The 20425-nt window shown below is 44.5% G+C and overlaps 1 protein-coding gene across 1 annotated transcript; it reads left to right on the top strand.

Moving 5' to 3' along the window:
* Window positions 1–265: 265 nt before the first annotated feature.
* LOC115604448 (rho GTPase-activating protein 20-like) lies at window positions 266–18613 on the top strand. Its single transcript, XM_030477574.1, has 11 exons — window positions 266–525; window positions 13029–14081; window positions 14961–15128; window positions 15304–15345; window positions 15728–16069; window positions 16226–16619; window positions 16743–16904; window positions 17079–17188; window positions 17550–17739; window positions 17920–18175; window positions 18325–18613. Exons 2-11 carry the CDS (start codon window positions 14056–14058, stop codon window positions 18342–18344), a joined length of 1710 nt encoding a protein of 569 aa, XP_030333434.1. The 5' UTR covers window positions 266–525; window positions 13029–14055; the 3' UTR covers window positions 18345–18613.
* The last annotated feature ends 1812 nt before the right edge of the window (window positions 18614–20425 follow it).

Raw genomic sequence — 20425 nt, 5'->3', positions numbered from 1 at the left:
TAAAAAGAAACGAGGAGGTGGACTTCTTTATTATTGCAACTTTTTATTTTTAACTTACATGTTTTACAGCAGTTTGGTTAATATTATTTTTGTTAACCTTTCTATTATCATCAGTACTACCACCAGTTTGGTGCTTTGAAACATATACCTCTTCTTACCACTAGATGGTACTAAGAAACCTTGTAATTTCTCTTTTTTTCGTGTTACACAGACGCATACAAATTTCTTCAACATTAAAGCTTGGAAACAGTCCAGAATTGACACTTACCAAGTCAGGGAAGAGTAACTGAAGCACAGGGATTGCTACTTGGTGTAGCACTACCTCTGTTGCTTGCAACTTTAACTGTAGAAAAAGAGGATATTTAAAGCATATCATAAATGTTGGACCTACACAGCAATGAAGTGAAAACTAGAACCAAGCAAAACAAACAAACTCCAACTATTAAAGCTTTTCAAACTGTAAAAACTCAAAGTTGATTTTGATTGATTTTTCAGGAGATGCTTTGGAGACTACCCAAGACAGAAGTAAGTTCACTTTCAATATATCTGACATTCAACCAGAAAACGGCTTGCCAAAAAGATATTTATTTTTTCTTTTATTACATTTGTTTTATTCTATATATGTGGTGGGTTTGGGGTTTTTTACATATCTTACAAAAAAAACATTTGTTATTCTTCTTCTCAAAAGATGTAAACAGGCAACTGTTTCATTATGTATTCAAGTTAAAAAATATATCATGTTATGCATTTGTCGTTTTGGTTTGAAGATCTATTACTTATTATTTTCCTGAAAACTTTTTACGGTAGCAGGATGATATCAATAGACTGATGTAGCAATTGCTGCACTCAGTTCATCTGCATTAGAATCACGTTAAAGTATTCTCCATGCCCAGCAAAAATAATTATTTTAAAAACCTTTTAGCTAGCATAATTTGTTTTGTATTCATCTGTTCATTTGGATTGCTATAGCCTAACCAGATTATCCCTTTTTCAGACTGAATCAAAGCATTACTTCTAATTAGAAACACTTCTTTCTCTCTTGATTAGTGGCTGACCTGTCAGCCTTTCTGTTAAAATTTTCAAGGAAATATTTGCTTCCCTGTTCTGTGATGTATTATTCTATATATTTTTTTTTTTTTTTTTATATATACAAAGCAAAGCTGCAATAAATATGTCAGGAATTAAGGCTTTTTAGCATTGTTCTACATTTTCCGGGAACCTGAGAGTTGCTGCTTTTCAACTTGATACCTGGAAGCTCAGTCCTATAAAGATCAACAAAATGTATTTTATTTAGACTGGGTGGTGTTTTCTTTAGCGGTTTTCGGGGGTTTTGGGGGGTTTTTTTGCTTGTTTGTTTTTATTGATGATGTTGTATTAAAATAGGAGCATATTAAACACCAAATTAACAATACATAAGCATTAGAAACTATACACTCAGTTTGGCCTACCTGTATGATCAAAGAAAACCCAGCAAAGAGTGAAGAGTGTCAGTGAATTATGTGTCACTAAGCTTCTTGGTATTTCTTACATTTAATTCACTGAAAATGGTTAACAGTTGTGGGTTGGTTTTGGTTTTTTTTTTCCTTTACTTCTACAGTTATCAAATTTTCTTACTCAGTTCCTTGACCTTTCCCTTGATTTTTCTTTGGTATAACAGTCCCTTTAATTGACTCTCTGAAATTCTTCCCTTTCTGCAACCTCCGCCTACATCTCCTGTCTCCTAGAAATATATCACATTCCTGGTTTTGTCAACACCTATACAGAAGGGCAAAACACTGTGATAATTAAGTATTACAAACACAGAACTGTGACATATGATCAACTCCTACCTAGGAAAAAAACCCAACATTTTGTTCAACCTTATTTGTACCTTCTTAGTAAGATAGGCTGCATGTTAAAGGAAAGATGGGTAAAATATTCTTTGTTTACTGTGGAGTTTTGAAGAGGAAAGTTAATATTTAAAGTTTGTTCCCTAACACCCTTACAGCAAGGTTTCTTTGACTGTACCTTTAAGCTACTAACTGCATAGAGCAGGTTCCCAGTTTCTTTATTTTTTATAAAGCAGCCTGTGTATTACCAGCCTTCTGCAGGACCAGATGACAGTCTGCTAAAGCCTGTAAAAGAGCTGAAGACAGTTTTCACGTTCTGCAAAATCCCTGAAAAAGATTAAGGAGAGAAAGCAACTTCTCTTGGTTTCAGAGAGGAAGCAGAAAAAGTCTGTTTGAGAAGGTGTGGTTCCTTTGTTTAGTTAATGAGTACCCCACAGAGCTGGGAAAAGGCAATGGGGCTCATGTATTGCAGTTAAAAAGCCTTCCTTCCTTTTTCTTTAGGATGAGCTCCCAAAGGAGCCCTTGTTCCTGTAAAATAGCAGTGTAAAATAAGAACCCATGCCAACAGTGAAAAAGTGAATTGTTCTATAATTTTGTTGATGGGTTAAGCTGCAGTAGACCTCTTTTTTTCTGCCAAAATGGGTGCTGCTCATAAGGAGTGTCTCTATTCAGCACTGCAGTGATTTTCTGTAGTATTTCTTATTTTATTGCCTTAAAATACATCCACAGGATGCCCCAGAGGTACTTGCTTTTGCTTAATATGATTTCGTCTTCTCACTTCATATGGTATAATAACATTATGCCATTACTACTAAGCTTTGAACTTCTCAGGAAAGTAGACATAAACCAGTATTGAATTATACATTTACTAGTATAATTGTACTAGTGTGCAAGGTATTTCAAACATTCTAGATACATACTGAGAGTTTCCTGGTGCAAATTGGGTATTTTCATAAACTTAAATGGGGCTACTAGTTACTTTACCAGCTGAGAACAGGACAAAACCAAACTATATTTCATTTGTTGCTAAGACTTTTATTCAAATTATAGTATTTTAAGCATATTTTCCAAGCAAAAATCTTTAACACCGTATGTGATTATACATAATTTTCACCATTACTGCTTCACGAGGCCTGTGCAAACCTCATGAAGTTCAACAAGACCAAATGCAAGGTCCTGCACCTGGATTGGAGCAATCCCAAGCACAAATACAGGCTGGGCAGAGAAAGGATTGAGAGCAGCCCTGAGGAGAAGGACTTGGGGGTGGTGGTTGACAAGAAGTTCAACATGACCCAGCAGTGCACACTTGCAACCCAGAAAGCCAACTGTATCTTGGACTGCATCAAAAGCAGCATGGTCAGCAGGTCGATGGATATAATTCTCCTCCTCTCCTCCACTCTGGTGAGACCCCATCCAGACTACTGCATCCACCTCAGGGCCACCACCATAACAAGGACATGGACCTGCTCAAGTGAGTCCAGAGAAGGGCCACAAAGATGATCAGAGGGCTGGAGCACCTCTTGTATGACGACAGGCTGAGAGAGTTGGGCTTGTTCAGCCTGGAAAAGGGAAGGCTTCAGGGACACATAGAACAGCCTTCCAGTCCCTAAAGGGGCCTACAAGAAACCTGGACAGGGACATTTTATAAGGCCATGTAGTGACAGGACAAGGAGGAATGGCTTCAAACTGAAAGAGTAGATGTCATAGAATCATAGAATCATAGAATGATAGAATGGTTAGGGTTGGAAAGGACCTTAAGACCATCTAGTTCCAACCCCCCTGCCATGGGCAGGGACGCCTCACCCTAGACCATGTCACCCAAGGCTCTGTTCAACTTGGCCTTGAACACTGCCATGGATGGAACATTCACAACTTCGTTGGGCAACCTGTTCCAGTGCCTTACCACCCTCACAGTAAAGAACTTCTTCCTTATATCTAACCTGAACTTCCCCTGTTTAAGTTTGAACCCATTACCCCTCATCCTATCACTACAGTCCCTGATGAAGAATCCCTCTCCAGCATCCTTGTAAACCCCCTTCAGGTACTGGAAGGCTGCTGTGAGGTCTCCATGCAGCCTTCTGTTCTCCAGGCTGAACAGCCCCAGTTTTCTCAGCCTGTCTTCATATGAGAGGTGCTCGAGCCCCCTGGTCATCCTCGTGGCCCTCCTCTGGACTTGCTCCAACAGCTCTGTGTCCTTTTATGTTGAGGACACCAGAACTGCCACAGTACTCCAAGTGGGGTCTCATAAGAGCAGAGTAGATATAATGAAGTTCTTCACTTTGAGGGTGGTGAGGCACTGGAGCAGGCTGCCCAGAGAAGCTGTGGATGCCCCATCCCTTGAAGTGTTCCAGGCCAGGTTGGATGGGGCTTTGAGCAACCTGGTCTAGTGGAAGGTGTCCCTGCCTGTGGCAGGGGGACTGGAACGAGATGATCTTTATGGTCCTTTCCAACCTAAATCATTCTATGATTTTATTCTATGATTTAGCAATGTTGCAGTTCATACTCTGAGCATAAACAAATGCACAAGAATGCAAAACTGAAATAAATATCCAGTTCTGAATGCACATTAATATTGCTCTTTATTTATTCATCACTTTTATTTCAGTAGCTTAGGTGTCAAGCTTAAATGTCAGAAGCTGATTAGGAAATATTTTACTTCCAAACATTTAATGTTATAGTTTCCATACCATTTTATTCTTTTTTTTTTTTTATTCCAGCATCTGTTTGGTGGCTGTCATTGTACTGGTTGAAGTAGCACTTGAAGAGAGTACTTAAGGACCATTTTTGCCAAACATGTACCCCATGCTTGAGTAGCCTAAACACAAATTAACTTACTAATTTGTAAGTTAACAAATTAGTTTGTATCAGAAAATATTGTACTGGAAGATTAATGCACTGCTATGTTGTCACAGTTTGTTTTATTTATATACTTCAACTTTTGCCTGATGCATCCAGTTTAGAAACGATGTACTAGAACTAAAGAACGACCAGCCTGTGCCCCTTAACATTTTGTTAGATGCACACTGTGATGCCTGACTTCACAAGGGCTCTTATACCAATTAAAGATCAACAGAAAGCTTTGCCCTAATTTCTCTCTGCAAGTCTTGATTTTTCCTGCGCAGTCATAGTGTAAAAAGTGATGGAAGCTTTGACTGTGAAGGATACCCACAGCTGAGGATAATACAGGAGCTGGAAGTCAGCTTTTGGATTACTCTTTGATTTATTTGAACAACTCAAAAGTCATCTGTTGATATGCTTTTTTAATATTGTCAATTTTCAGAAGACCTTTTAGTCTGAAAGGTACCTCTTATTCCTACACAGTGTTGATTTGAGTTTGTTAGTCTTGAAGCCAATGGCAATTCCAGATTTGGCATTGATTTAGGCCCAAGAGAATATTTAGAAATTCATTTAAGCAGGTATAAAAACATACAGTTCTTCTATAGATAAAGGAAGAGTGACTTTCCCTACACGTTAGTAATTCATTGATTTTGACTTTCTTCTATCCATAAAGTATTTGCTTCGATTAAAACCACAGCTCTCTGTGACCTCTTATATTACTTCTATAAGCACAAACCTAATCTCTCTAAATGGAACTTAAAACTTTTTACACAGAAACCATTGATTAAAAAACAAAACAAAAAAACTAACAAAGACAAAATCAGTTACAAAATAAAATATATCTTAACCAAGATTTTAATGAACTCAAATATGTAATTGGTTAGCCAACACTTTGAAAGATATGAAAAGAGAAATAAAATATACCCATGACCCTATATGTCATGTACTGAAATACAAAGTCACACACTTAATTTCCTCAACAACATTATTATGATTTTTTTTATTCTGCTTGACATCAGCCTCCTGAGCTGCGTTAGGAGGAATGTTGCCAGTAAGTCAAGAGAGGTGGTCTTTCTCCTCCGTTCAGCACTGAGAAGGCCACACCTGGAGGTCTTTGCCCAGTTCTGGGCTCCTTGGTGCAAGGGAGACACAAACATACTGGAAAAAGTCCAGAGTAGGTCCTCAGAGATGATTCAGACACTCAAGCATCTGGCACACAGAAAAAGGCTCAGAGAGCCTTTTTTCTAGCTGGAGAATCAGCTCCAGGAGTTCATGCAGAGGAGAGAAGGCTCAGGGGCATCTTATCAACGTGTATAAATACCTGGTGGGAGGGAATGAAGAAGATGGAGCCAGACTCTTCTCAGTGGTGCCCACTGACAGGACACGAGGCAGTGAGCACAAATTAAAACACATAAAATTCCATCTAAACACATAAAACCACTTTTTTTCCTCCTTCTGTTTAGTTGTTGGTTGGTTTTTTTTTCTTTTACTGTGAAAGTGATCAAGCACTGGCACAAGTTGCACAGAGAGGCCATGGAGTCTCCAACCTTGGAGATAGATACTGCAAACCTGACTGGACATGGCCATGGAAGACCTGCTGTAGCTGACCCTGCTTTGCACAGGAGCAGGCTGGAGCAGAGAAACTCCAGCAGTCCTGATGATTCTGTGATTCTGTTTCTGTGAATTTTAAATCGGGTATAGACAATAGCTTTTTCTGCTTTATTTTTAAACCTTGATCACCAAAGTAAGACTTTGTATTTTTCAAGAACTAAAAGGCAGTGAGGACCTTTTTATATTTAAAGCTAACAAGAATTTATTAGGCTGTTAACATTTTTGACTTAGTTTAATTACAGCAATTAAGAGATTACCTGCACTGAAGCACTTCTCTGATCTAGCCTAAAGGTGAGAATCAAAAGGAGAGGAAAAAGGAAATTGTTCAAGTTGACACCAGACTTTGAGGCATATTTCTCACCTTTCCATTGTTTTAAATCAAGTCTGTAAGTGACTGAGCTCTTTTAAGCAGAAAAATGCAACTGAAATTCTTACAGAACTTTCTATTTACCGCCTTTTTTTTTTTTTCCTAATGCTGTGAGGAAAAAAAGTCCATGACTTTCCTCTATCACTCCTTGAATTTTGTCCAGTGCTACCACATTTGAACATCCTAGAAAGATGGAAGTAAATAAACACACATATATCTTTGAACAAAAATGGATTTATAGATGTGATATTTTTTTCTTTATTTAAAGACTGAGGTCCTTTAATGACTTCTGGGTAACAGAATAGATCACCAATCATCCACAGCAACTTAAAATTTCCCGGTTGTCCTACATCAAAATTCTGCTCTGATTTTTCATACACTGCCCTTCATATATTGTCCATTTGCATTAGCTCTACTACCATTTATTTTATCTGCTCCTAAATATCTTATTGGACTAAATATTTTTTAAAGTAGTTGAGAGTAGTTGTTTGTTTGTTTGTTTTCCCAGAGCAGTCAGATAGTTCTGTGATTCCCTTCTGAGTTAAATTCTGCTAGACAGATTATCTTGTTTTCACTGATTCACCCTTACTACATAACAACCACACTCTTTCTTGAATGAAGGAAGCTACATCCAAGGTGTTAACTAGTACCTTCTTCCATTTCACCTTGTTTAATAAGACTTTCATTTTAAGCTTTTAAGCTTGTTTCATGAGCTTGATTTTTATTCTTTTGTTTTGGTTTGGTTGTTGGCCTTTTTTTTTTTTTTTAGTTACATATCATCCTTGTATCAATCTACAATTAACTAATAACCCCCTTTAACCCCAAAACTCATATCACATGGAAAATGTTGCGTGCATTTCTCTAATAACTCATCTTTGGATGCAATAGACTGTGGTCATTCTATACTCTTAAGAGACAAGTACGGTATCTCCTGTGAATGGATGTAAAAGCAATATGCGTGAACAGAATGCATGAAATACGCCTTATTCACGGCACATACAATAAGATACTGTTTCTTTATCTCCAAAGGGTATTTAGTGCTCCAAATGGGAAAGACGATGTGATGAAGAGACATAATTCTACTGGAATTAAAGGGAAAGGGGAGAGTAGGGAAAATATATGCATAATTCAGCATAAACATTTTTGAGATTTCATCTTTCCTTACTGACTAGATTGGGCAGCAAAAACTATGTTCTTTCTATGATCTTAGAAGAAAATACAGGTAATATTACTTTGTGTAGTCTTTAGGGGAAATAAGTCCTACTCATAGATCACTTTAGTGTCTGAATACAAACAGCTATTAAGCTGATATAAAGAAATAAAGACATAGCTGTTCAGACTTTTGAAATAGGAAAAAAAAAGGGTGTTGCTATAAGCAAAAGGTCATCAATCTGTCTTAAGAGTGCTCTCTAATGCATTTCTTACTTGAATCTACTGCTTTGGTATTATGTTACTAGCTCATCAAGCAGTTCTGAACTGCAGTTCAGAGAGAGCTATCAGCTCACACAGTGATATAGCGGTACGCCTATGCTGTAGTTAATACTTAAATATTCAGTGAATCATATATACTATATATATGCAAATATGAATTTGTAGTGCAAATGAGCTGCAGGGTGTTCGATACTGAAAAAATAATTGAAGAACAAGGTTATTTGAAGAATGAGATTTTCATTTTCTTAGTCTCCAAGATCAAAGGCATAACCATGGCAGGACTCACACCCTGATAATACTTGCTTTGAGAGCTTGCCTCTTACTTGTTAGATTGAACAGGTACTGTGAAAATTTATACAAGTTTGATGGACACTACACTTCTGCTGGGTGGAGAATTTTCTTCCTGTCTTCCAGGCAAAACCAGGAATCAACACCTGTTTCTTTACCGACTAGAAGAATGGATTGATGAAAATAATAGCTCATGGATACTTTGGGATTCTAGACAAATAATCCAATGACACATTAAAAGGATACTTTCATGTCAAGACCTTCACATTCATATAAGGAAGACAGACATTCATAGTCAAACATGTGGTATATGTCAGCACAGTTCTTCCTGTAATGCAGTAGGAAACAACACCATCATTTACAATATTTATTGAGAAAACACAATACACACAATACTGTATAATAGGGGTTACGAAAGTAGAAGGAGAATCTATGCAGTATCACAGACTTCAGAAAAATGCAATAGGAAAAGGAGTACCCTCCCACCAGGTATTTATACACGTTGATAAGATGCCCCTGAGCCTTCTCTCCTCTGCATGAACTCCTGGAGCTGATTCTCCAGCTAGAAAAAAGGCTCTCTGAGCCTTTTTCTGTGTGCCAGATGCTTGAGTGTCTGAATCATCTCTGAGGACCTACTCTGGACTTTTTCCAGTATGTTTGTGTCTCCCTTGCACCAAGGAGCCCAGAACTGGGCAAAGACCTCCAGGTGTGGCCTTCTCAGTGCTGAACAGAGGAGGAAGACCACCTCTGAAACAATCCTCCTAACACAGCTCAGGAGGCTGAAGGACTTGTGTGTCACAAGGGCGCATGCCAGTATATGATCAGCTTGTTGTCCTCCAGGACTTCCATGTCTTTCACTCCAGAGCTCCTTCCCAGCCATTTGACCCCCAAGCTTGAACTGGTTATTGCTCCCCAGGTGCCTGGCTTTAATTAATTATTAATCAAATTAATCAAAACTGTCATGGAAAGTAAAGAAAACTACAAGCTTGATCCTGAGTATTTAGGCTTAAATAAAACAAACAAAAAATCCCAACCCCAAACCACAACAAAACCAAAAAACCCCAGCATCATTAAGGAAGGAGAATTAAACATAAAAGGGAAAGTAATACTTTCATCAGAAAGATAAATATCAGTTCTTTTACGAATACCCAGATACCCTGCAACTTTAAAGATTAGGAAATGATCTAATTTTGTTATCTTAAGAGCCACTTAATGAACTTCAACGAACTTTTCATTTAGTAATTAAAATTAGAAAGAAAATGAACTTAAAAATCAGCATTATTTTCTTGTAATTAAAATATCATTAGGATTTGACAAGTTTAAAGCAGAAGGTTTTTTTTTCTGCTTATTTCCAATTTTAAGTGAAAGACTCAAGCTTTAATGATTCTTTTATTAGCTGTCATACGATTTTGATGACACTGGGATATTTTCATCAGTTTTCAGGCAGGGTAAGACACTAAAAAAATGTTTGCATTTCCTATTCTTATGCTGACTTTCTGATGATGACAAATATAAACCTAGGCTTTTCAGAAATCTTAATTTATTTTACTAAGAAACTGAGCATTAGTTCTACATAATATCTGAAGTTTTATATTTGGAAACAACAACACTTAATACATTTCAAGGACAAGGATTGCATTTGACAATGAAAACATATTTTCCCTCCAGAAAGTGCATTTTATTTTAAATGCATTTTGTATGACACTTTTGAAAAATACTCTGCATTCAGCTATTTGAAGCTGAAATTGCATAATTTCATGTCACTTTTTCACTGTACTGTATGTGACATTTTTTGCACCAGAAATGCATCATATTTGAAAACAAATCAAAAACACTGGGAAGAAAGTAATTTCACTTTCACACAGCCTGCCTTCTTATATAAGAAAGAAAAAAGATCCATACTTTCATAAACCTGAATTCTGTATGAGGTCTAGAAACAGGAGTCCTTTGTATGTCACCTCAATGTATAGCATTTGAAGAATATGAAATTATGATCAGATAAGTAAAGCTCAGATTATTCTTTTCTTGCAGCAGAAACTTTCCTGTGCATTATACAGGGCTTCTATGCCAGATTTTGAAATTTTGGGGGATTAGAAGCTACAAATATTTCTAGAGACAAAAGAACAACTCTAAAAGAAATGGTAAGAAATGAAAAGGTGTTTACCTAGATTATTGCCCTGGAAAGAATACTCAGTAGCACTCCCTACTCCAATGTCTTCTTCGTTTGTTTGTTTAGTGTGGGTCTTTTGTTTGTTTGTTGTTTGGTTTTGTTTTGGGTTTTTTTTTCTTTCTTTTGACATTAAAGAGGGATGGTTAAAACAGAAGTATAAAAAGACTGAATCTGAAAGAATATATCCTGTATCAACTCTCAGTTTAAAACAAATGGTTGTAAAATGACAGACCTCGGTTCTAGATAAACAGGCCAAGTTTTCCTCTGTTTCTACCTAAAACATAAATGGATAATTATATCTATCCCCAACTCCCCTCACAAGCCATACTAACAGACACAGGGATAAAACAGACAATTCTGAGATCGTGCACATGTATCGTTCAAAGCTATAAAATATCACAAGTCTGAAAGCTTTATTGAACAAAACTAAGAATAAAATGTGGATTATTTTGTAAATATGGTGAACACTGACAAATGACAACAGGCACTTAATGACCTTTTTGTCCTATTTGAAGAGTGGAACATTAAGTTTGGAAAGCAAGTCGTTTTTATTCTGATATATCTGTTCTGGTGAATTTTTGTGCTGTAAATGCAGGCAGAAACTCAGAAAGTCTAGAAATCAAACAGAAATTAGGTGTTCTGGTTGTTGCATGTAACATAAGTATCACAGAATCACAGAATGGTTTGGGTTGGAAGGGACCTTCCAAGACCATCCAGCTCCAACCCCCTGCCATGGGCAGGGACACCTTCCACCATATCAGGTTGCTCAAAGCCCCATCTAGCCTAGCCTTGAACACTGCCAGAAATGTGAATACATCGTATATTGTATGTTCAAGGATGGAATTTTGGAAAGTCATCTGGGTATCTTGCAGAAATGGTATGTTGAATCTAAATCCAAGTGCACCTCATTGCAAAGTATGCTCAGGAAGCACCAATGCAGCTCTCACTGCCTTATGTACAATGAAGCCATACCCTTCATGTTTAGGGAACTGATCTTTGTTACATTGCTTCCAACCATACTATCTCACCAAAGCATTATAAAATGCACTGAACATACGTGGTATAGTGGTGTTGCACTGTAGTAATTTGGTTGTGTTTTTAAGAAGCTACTGTGGAACGTACAACTAGAATAGCACATATAGTATATACACACCTGGAATCGCAGAAGCTGTCACAGCAACCACATAGCTGTAACAGCAACCCGCAGTGCGAAACCAGTTTTTACCAACAGTATCACACAGTAACAGCAAAAACGAGTTCTCCTGGCACACCACCATCAGAGCTTCGCCACTCCTCACGCACAGTAAGAGACTGATCAAAAATACCATTAAATTGCAGTATCTTAGGATCCAGCTCTGCAGCCCACAGTGCCATGGGTAGCCTCACTCACCTCACAGAGAGACTCTCCATACATGTAATAGCTGTCCACTCCAGTAAGGGTTTCCAGGCTGGCTGGCTCCAGCAGTCAGCCCCATCACTGGCAGTGCTGCTGCCACTGGACAAGCACTACCCATTGGCTGCCAGGGATTTACCCCGCTCGCCAGCCCCAGTACAAAAGGAATGGTGCACACCCAGGACACGATCTGCAGAGAACTAAGTCAGTCTCTTAATGAGGTGACTTCGGGAGCAGGAAAACCAGCTGAAGAAGAGAGTGTGCCAGGGTTCCAGTCCTGTGCTGCATGAAACCAGACAGAGTGCATCACATGGCGCTACACCCCAGAACATGACAACACCTCAAATGGTCCTACTTATATCAGCACAATGCAATTCAGCAGGTACTAGACAGTATGAGGCGTACAGAATTGGTATCCAAATACAAAGAACTCAGGAGCATACAGTTAAATATTCCCCAGTAATCACACATCCCTAAAGGTGGTAAGGATTGTCATCCAGATTTTAAAAGAATTGCAGAATCAGATTCACAAGTTTTGCTAACAAAGCTATTTATCCCGTTCACTTCAAAACTGAAAAGATTAAATAGAACGAGTTAAGCTATTTACCTGTTATGAATAGGTCCTCTGAACTTCGGGTCAAATTTCCTTGGTTCACCCGAGACTCCAATATTATCACAGTTTGGCCGCCTTCATTAATCCCCCAGTATACTCAGCATTCTGAAAGCCTGTGCAGATCTTCATAGTCATTCTCTTTCAATGAGAGGTCTTTGGTGATGTTTTTCTAGCTGTAAAACATGCATTTGTCTGACATCCAGATTTAAAACTCCCACAACATCATGGTAAAGTAACAACTTTATGTGCACTTAGTAGGTAATAGTGACTGACTCCCTGATGACTCCCTACTTGATTTTTAATCCTGTCAAATGTTATCCTAACTTCTTTGAGATTTCTTTTACATTGGTACCAGCATAGTTGTTCAAAACGAGGGTGAATGAACTAATGAATGAAAAGGAATGCAGCTTTGTAGACAGATGGGGATAAGGAACTGCATGATTTTTCAGAGACTGATGGACACATGATCATGAATTTTTTCCTTTCAGATTAAAGGTGGCTGTAGAAGTAACAAAGATCTTGGGCCTCATGAGGCCAATCATGGACTACACAAACAGAATGGATTGTAGCTTGTATCATACCACATCACAGAAAAGAGGATAGACCTTCATTCTGTCAAATGTGAACCCTGTTGATCCTGACCTGCAGTGTGACTTCCAAGCTGCACCCACCTAATCACTGTGGACAAGATCATTCATCACTAGACTGTGTCTGATCCTCATTACCTTCACGAGACCTGATCCTTACCCTGGCCTGACTACCTGGCTTGACCTCAGACCCGCCTCATCATCACGAGACCTGGCCACCATCCCTGGGCTGGTCTTGCTTGCCTCATTTGTGGGTGGTGGGATGGGCCCTGGCTAGCAAGGCCCCTTGCCTTCAGGCTGGAGTATTTCCCTCAGCTCCCCATCCCCTGGGGACAGCTGGCTCCCACCATGCCCTGACACTTACACAGAGGCTGAGATTTTGCTCTCTCTCAATTTTCCACTTACAGGGTAACAGAAACCATGTACTCTGGCTTGTATTTTTCTTGGCAAATACATATTGGTTTCAGAAATCTTTATCCTGTAAGGTCGTGGTACAGTGGACCAAAAACATCCTGAGAGGCTACTGTCAACCACTGCCAGCTGAGGGGTGCTCCTGTTAGGATTACAACACAATTGCTCTCGTCTGCCTTTCCACCCAAACAAATATGTGAGAGTCAGTTACGTCTTTTGGTCCTGTAGCATAATCTCTACACCGCAATTCAACATAATGATCTCACTAATTTCTGCAGAAATATTAGTAAAAATAAGTGAAAGCATTCATTTTTCTTAACCAACAACTCCATTTATTATAACACAAGTGAAGGAAAATGGAAACTTACAAAGCTTATTCTGATTCCCACCTGTCATGAAACTGCCACTTAAGAAACTTCTAGAAAAAACTTAGCTGAGCAGCTATGCTGCACTGGAGGAGCACTTGTGATACAAAGTACACCCTCCAACTACATCATTCATCTTCCTATGACAACAGATGAAGCTTCTATGTTACATAGAAAGGTAGCACATTGCAGTGTGTTAGCAGAAGCGTATGACTATGTGTGCTAAAGGGCCATTAAAAATCAGGTTGATCACCAAAACATGCCAAGGAACAGAGGAACAAAAAGTAATAATGCAGATTTGACACTGCAGTTGTAAGTGAGCAGTCCCTGGGGCCGGGGCTGGACATGGGCAAACTGGGGAGAGCCCCACAGAGCCCTGCCCCACCTGGGTCCCCGGGTTCCAGAACCGAGGCCACCATGGCGTTTCGTTCTAAGCCGGTGCTGGCCTGGCAACGGCCCCAGTGCCTTCAGGGGTGGTGCTGTGCTGTGGGAGTGCCCACCTCTTGTAGACGAGCACTCCCATCCCCAGCATTTTCCGAGAGGTTTATATCTCGCGCATCTTGTCCCGGCCCGCTCAAGATGGGCCAGTGGCTCTGCTGCGGGTCCAGGTGGGTTTCCCCATGGCTCAGGGACACGCCGGCACAGCCGGGCCCCGCAGCAGCCACCTTGCTCATGCCCGACACCGTCTGCTCTGCAGGGACGACCCTGGCCCTGAGCAGCCGTGTGAGGCTGATGCAGCGTCGCCCGAGCCGCTGCTGCGGGAGCAAGTGGGGGTGGCCCAGGGCCGTGGCCAGGGGAAGAAAAGGGACCTCCTCCTCTGCAGGGACACCGTGGTCATCGCCAAGACCAAGTGAGACTCGCAGAGCCCAGCTGCCTTCCCTCCCAAGCCCGGGCCCTGGCACCAGGGCACCAGAGCAGGGAGAGCCAAGGGGCAGCCCCATGCCCCGGCACCCTGGTGCTGGATGCGCCCGTGGCAGTGCCCGTGGCAGGCGAGCGCTAGAGGGGAGCCAGCGGGCTCAGCCACCTCCAGCTCACTCCCTGCCGCTGTCCTCTGCAGGCGTGGCAGCACCCCGCACCCACAGCTCTGCCTGGCCCTGGGCCTGCTCCAGGTGCCGAGCGGCGGGAAGGGCTCAGCCAGGGATGCTGCCGAGGAGGAGGAGGAAGGGAAGGCCACCAGCTCCCTCTTCTTCATCTGGCCCTGCGGCTCCTGCGTTGTCACCTTCTGGTGAGTCTCACTGATACGTCCCACCAGAGGTGTGGGCAGCACCTCTGTCCTGCCCCACAGGGCATCGTCCTGACCCTGTGGCCGTCCCCACACGGCAGGGCTGTGCCGGCACCGGCCTCGGCCCGCAGGCTGGGGCAGAGCAGGCACTCAGGCTGTTTCTCCTCTCTTTTGGCAGCTCCCGGGCAGTGAAGGAGCTGTGGGTCAGCGCCCTCCTTGGGTAAGCCCTGCCTGGCACTGCAGCCTGGGCAGCCTGTGCTCCCATTGCGGGGGGATGCTCCACGCGTGGCATCCGAATGATGCTGAAACAGCTCTTCTGAGCTGGGCAGAGGTGTCCCCACAGCTGAAGGGAGAGGTGCCCCAGGGCTGCAAGCAGAGACGACCGCACTGCTGAGCAGGCACAGCTGGCGGAGCTGCTTCGTCCAGCTGTGTCCAGCCAACACCTGCCCGGCCCCATCCTCACCACTGCTGCTGCTCCCGCTCCACTGCCGGGCGGTACTGGCTGTTCTGGGCAGCATGGAAGTGCTCCCCAGGCTGGGAGCAGAGGGAAGAGCTGGCCTGGGTCTCACACAACTCTTTCTCTGCCCCTTCCCCGTGCACAGACCACCTGAAGGAGTGCAGGGAGCCCGGGTGACCCAGCTGCCCTCCATCAGGCTCGTGCTGAAGGAGCTGAGTGGCTGCCACGCTGAGTGTCCCTCCTGCCTCTGCTCTGCCCCCAGGGGCTGCCCCAGCCCAGCATCAGCTGCATCACTGCTCACCTTCTGGTCTTCTCCCCTTGCCCAGGCGATGACACTGGATGCCAGCAGCCTGGAGAAGCTGCTCCAGCGCCTGGCTCAGGTCAGGGTCACCAGAGGTGCAATCTCACCCATCCCCACCTCTCATCTCACACACGACCAGGGGCTGATGCAGCTCACCAGGGGCCCGTTCTGCTGCGGGGCTGCTTGGTGAGTGCAGCACATTTCTTGCAGGCTTGTGCCAAGCAGCTGCCACCTCCTGTCCCCACCGGCAGTGAAGGTGGACGTGGCCACGTGAATGGTGAGTTTGGAGAAGACAGCGGCCCTTTGGAGAAGAAGGATGGCCCTTCTCTCCTGCTCTTGCAGGCGGACACACGTGCTGCGATGGGGCTGCTGCTGCCCTTGCCGCAGGGCACGCCCATCCCCATCGCTCTGCGACAGGAGAGAGCTGAGCCCTGGGGCCCCTCGTTCCCAAACGCCGCCATCTCTCCTGTGCCCTGGGCAGCGGGGCGACAGCACTGAGGGAGCCTGGGAGTGCTCTCCCGGTACTTCTCCTCCACGGCTCTTTTCTATGTTTCCCTTGGCAGCAGGCGGCACCCGCAGGAGCAGGAGGAGGCTGCCCTGGCCATTTGCGCGGCCAAGGACCTCGGCTGCATCAGAGGCGCCGGGACCGCCGGGCCCTGCCAGCGGGGGGACTCTCTTCGGCCGGCCCCTGGCAGCTCTCTGCAGCCAGGACGGCACGCTGCCCCAGCCCATCCAGGTAAGCCAGCCCGGCCAGGGGTTCCCCATCCCATCCCGGCGGCTCCTCCAGAGAGGGGCTGTCCCCAGCACCTACTTCGGGAGCTGTCTCCAGCCCAGCAACTCTCCTCCTCTGTGCCCTCAGGACCTGCTGGCTCTGCTGAAGGAGCACGGGCCATCCATGGAGCGGATCTTCCGTCGGGCAGCCAGCGAGCACGCCTCCCGGGAGGTCAGCGAGGCCCTCGACAGAAGAGCGGAGGTCCAGCTCCAAAGCCAGCCTGTGCTGCTGCTGGCTGTCCTCCTCAAGGTGAGCCCGGCTGAACTGGAGCCCAGCAGCTCTCGGCTCCGTTGGTGCTGATGGGCACCTGCGGGAGCACAAGCGGAAACCCACCCGCCTGCCCATGAGCCAGAGGGCCACGGATGCTGCGGGTGCTCCTGGGAGCAGTGGCCAAAGCCTCACGCAGAGCCCTTGTCACTGCAGGACCTCCTGCGGAAGATCCCCTCCAAGCTCCTCGACGACCACCTGTACGAGGAGTGGATGAGTGCCCTGCAGAAGACCAGCAGGCAGGAAAGGCTGGCAGCACTGAAACAGTAAGTGTGGGAGCAGCCTGGCTGCTCTGCAGGGACTGGAGCAGGCCAGGACTCGCCTGCAAAGCAGTGGCCTGTCTGAAATAGCCATGGTTTCTGCAAGCCACCTCCTGCTGCTGTGGTGTTTCAGTCTGGGGGGAAGGGGGCAGAGAAAAGCATTTCTCTCCCAGGAGCACTTCCCGCAGGCATTGGGGCTTGCCCCAACAAGGGCCTCTTTGAGAAGGGCAGGGGGGGAGGGAGGTGGCTGTATCTCAGCACAGGCAGTCCCTCTGCTGTAGGCCAGGCAGTGGCCTTGGGTGAGATCAGTCTGGGAGACCTGTGTTGCCAACACCAACTTCTCAACGTTGTGTTCCTGTTCCCCCAGGGTGGCCAGCAAGTTACCTGAGGCCAACCTGCTCCTGCTCCAGCAGTTGCTGTCCCTGCTCAGTAACATCAGCAGGAATGTGACCACCAGCAAAATGACCGCTGGCAACCTGGCCACCTGTTTGGCACCGAACCTCCTCAGCCCACCCCAGGAGCTGCCCCTGAATGTCCTGGCACAGGAGACAGGGAAGGTACGTTGTGTTCACTGGCCGTCTACAGCCTCCCCAGCCCACCCCAGCTTTTATGCTCAAAGGGCCCTGGCTGCCTCCTCCCGCCAGCAAAGCCATGGGGCAGCAGCTGAGAAGAGCTGGGAAAGGCTGTTTGAGCCCTTATCGGCTCCCTCGGTGAAACCAGTGGTTTGCTGTGTGCAGGTGACGCAGCTAGTGGAGTTCCTCGTCGACCACCACCAGGAACTCCTTGGGCAGGAGGTGGCTGGGCTGGCCAGCAAGGGGGTCAAGGAGCCACCAGCTCTGCCAGCAGAGCCAGAACAGCAGAGGTATGTGAAGTGCACAAACAGCATGACAACAAAAGCCTCCCTCCTCAGAAGGTGGAGCTGCTGCTGCAGGAACAAGCACGGTCATCCACCAGCCTGCAGCTCTGCTGAAGTGCAAAGCAAGGCTGATGCAGGTTAGCCATCCCGCTTTGTGCAGTGATCCCACCACAGCTGGCTCAGCTGAGCTGAGCAAACCCATCCAAGGGCTGTGCCTTTCAGAGCTAAGGTAGCAATTGGGCAGGGAGGTCCTTTCCCCCTGCTAACTTACATATTTGCATTGCAGGTGCCTCCTGTCGCTCCTGAGAGTGAACACCAAAGGAGCCTTTCTGGGGAGAAAAAGCAAAACTACCTAGCTTTGCTTGGTTCAAGGTAATCATGGCTTCACCTGTCTTAACAATATTATTGAATGGAAAGGTTGCCAGGCTCTGCACAACAGAGCAGAAAGCGACAAGCAACCTGTGAAAAGGGCAGTGATGGGCCACCCTGCAGGAAGAGGAGCAGGTTGTCAACAGAGCTCTCAGGGATGGGCAATTAAGGAATTCCAAGCACGGGAAGAAGAAGGAGGAGCCTGGGTATGTAGCAGACCCTGTTTTCCATCTTTCCAAGCTCTGAGTATAGGAAATATTCCTGAGGTGCACAGGATGGTCCCGGACAGGAGGCATGTACCTCCCCTCAGGGGAACATGTATGTCAGGAGAAACATACCACTGCAGCGGTGGCAGGTTTCATTTTGTCCCTGTAGAAGCTCTGTTTGGGTAAGTCAGAGCAGACACCCTGGCATGGTCAGCTGACTCACAGTTTGAGTTCTTGCTGTTCTGCTCATGCCAGGGAGCAATGCAAGTGCTTGCTGGTGTTGTCTGAATCCCAAAGACATGCAAGGAGTTGTTCCAAGTATCTGATCCAAGTATCTGTAGATGCTGAGATATTGGCACTTCTTTCTTCACCTGAGATAATTGAGGGGGGCACGGGAAATCAAAGCAAACCAAACAACCAAACAAAAAATCCTCAAACAATTAAAAAAAAGCATGCTTTGGCTGCCAACCTGTGATTTTAGTATGGCAGAGAGAGGGATGCTGCTGCTTGGGCATTGGAAAGGACCATATCCCAGCTTCCCAGGGCTCCCTGCTGAGCCCTGCTGCCTGGCAAGGGGGCACTGCACATCGCTGTCAACTTGCCGTGCTCTGGGGGTATCACTTGTGTTGAGAAGGGACCAGAGCAGCGCTGTAGCTGCCAGTAGGGAGCCTCTCTCCTGTGCTAGGAATGACCCCTTTTACAACATACTGCCAAAAAAGCCAGGGGTCAAGTCCTGCTTGTTCCTGGCCTTATGGCTTCATCAGCGCTTTCTGACTCTGCCCCTGTAGGTGTCCATTTCCTTGTGCTGCTTGGATTCCCCAGATGAGCTCTGCCGCCTGGGCTTGGAGTTCTGCCCTGCGGCCCCAGCACCACCCCAGCGGCCGCGAGGACAGAGTCACCATGTCCTGCTCTGGCTGGAAGGTTCCACCAAGTCTTCCCGGAGCCAGAGCAGTGCGCTCAGACCCATCCCAGCCCTCGCAGGAGGCCTTGCTGGCTGGCTCCTCAGCTCTGCCAGCAAATGCCCACCCGCTGGCACACCTCCCCAAGTGGGGCGCTGGCCTGTGGACTTCACCTTACACATGGCGGTGAAGATCCTCTGAGGGGGACATCGGGGGCAACACTTATGCTGGGCGGCATGTTTATTACTGCACTTATTACTATGTTTGTTACTGTGTTTCTTACTGTGTTTGTTACTATGTTTATTAGGATATATTTTAGGAAACATGTTGTAGGGTAAACTGCAAAAGTAGTGTCTTAGCTCCCTTTCATCCCCTTAAGCCAATACAGATATAATGAATGATAGGAGTTCTGGTTTAGTGGTTTTGCAATTTAGGCAGTAGTTATTTCATAGAATCATAGGATAGTTAGGGTTGGAAAGGACTTCTAGTAACTTCATGTGATTTCACAAGACTAGTCTTAGAGTGACTTTTCAGCTCTATTAGTAAAAGAGCAGAAGAATTACAAAAGCCATATCTCTCTACATTGCCATCTACATACTGCAGAATGCAAAACAGAAAAGAAAGTATACTGAGAGGGTCTATGGATTAAGAAAGAAATGACAGAAAAATGTTTTTATATACAACTACTCATTCTGGGCAGAGAGATGCTGAAAAAAAAAAAGAAAAAATCCAAAAAAAAACCCCAACAAAAAATCCCAAAACAAAACAAAACAAAACAACAAAAAAAAAAACCAAAGCAAAACAAAACAAACAAAAAAACCCCAAAACAAAACAAAAGGAAAAAAGAAAAAAAAACCCCACAAGAACCTTCACCTAAATTATTTTCTGAAAAAAAAAAATAAAAAATCCCTCA

This window comes from Strigops habroptila, chromosome 2 (genome assembly GCF_004027225.2).
Source record: "Strigops habroptila isolate Jane chromosome 2, bStrHab1.2.pri, whole genome shotgun sequence".
Taxonomy (NCBI): Eukaryota; Metazoa; Chordata; class Aves; order Psittaciformes; family Psittacidae; genus Strigops; species Strigops habroptila.
The sequence above is the reverse complement of the archived record's forward strand: the minus strand, read 5'-3'. Positions and strand labels throughout refer to the sequence as shown.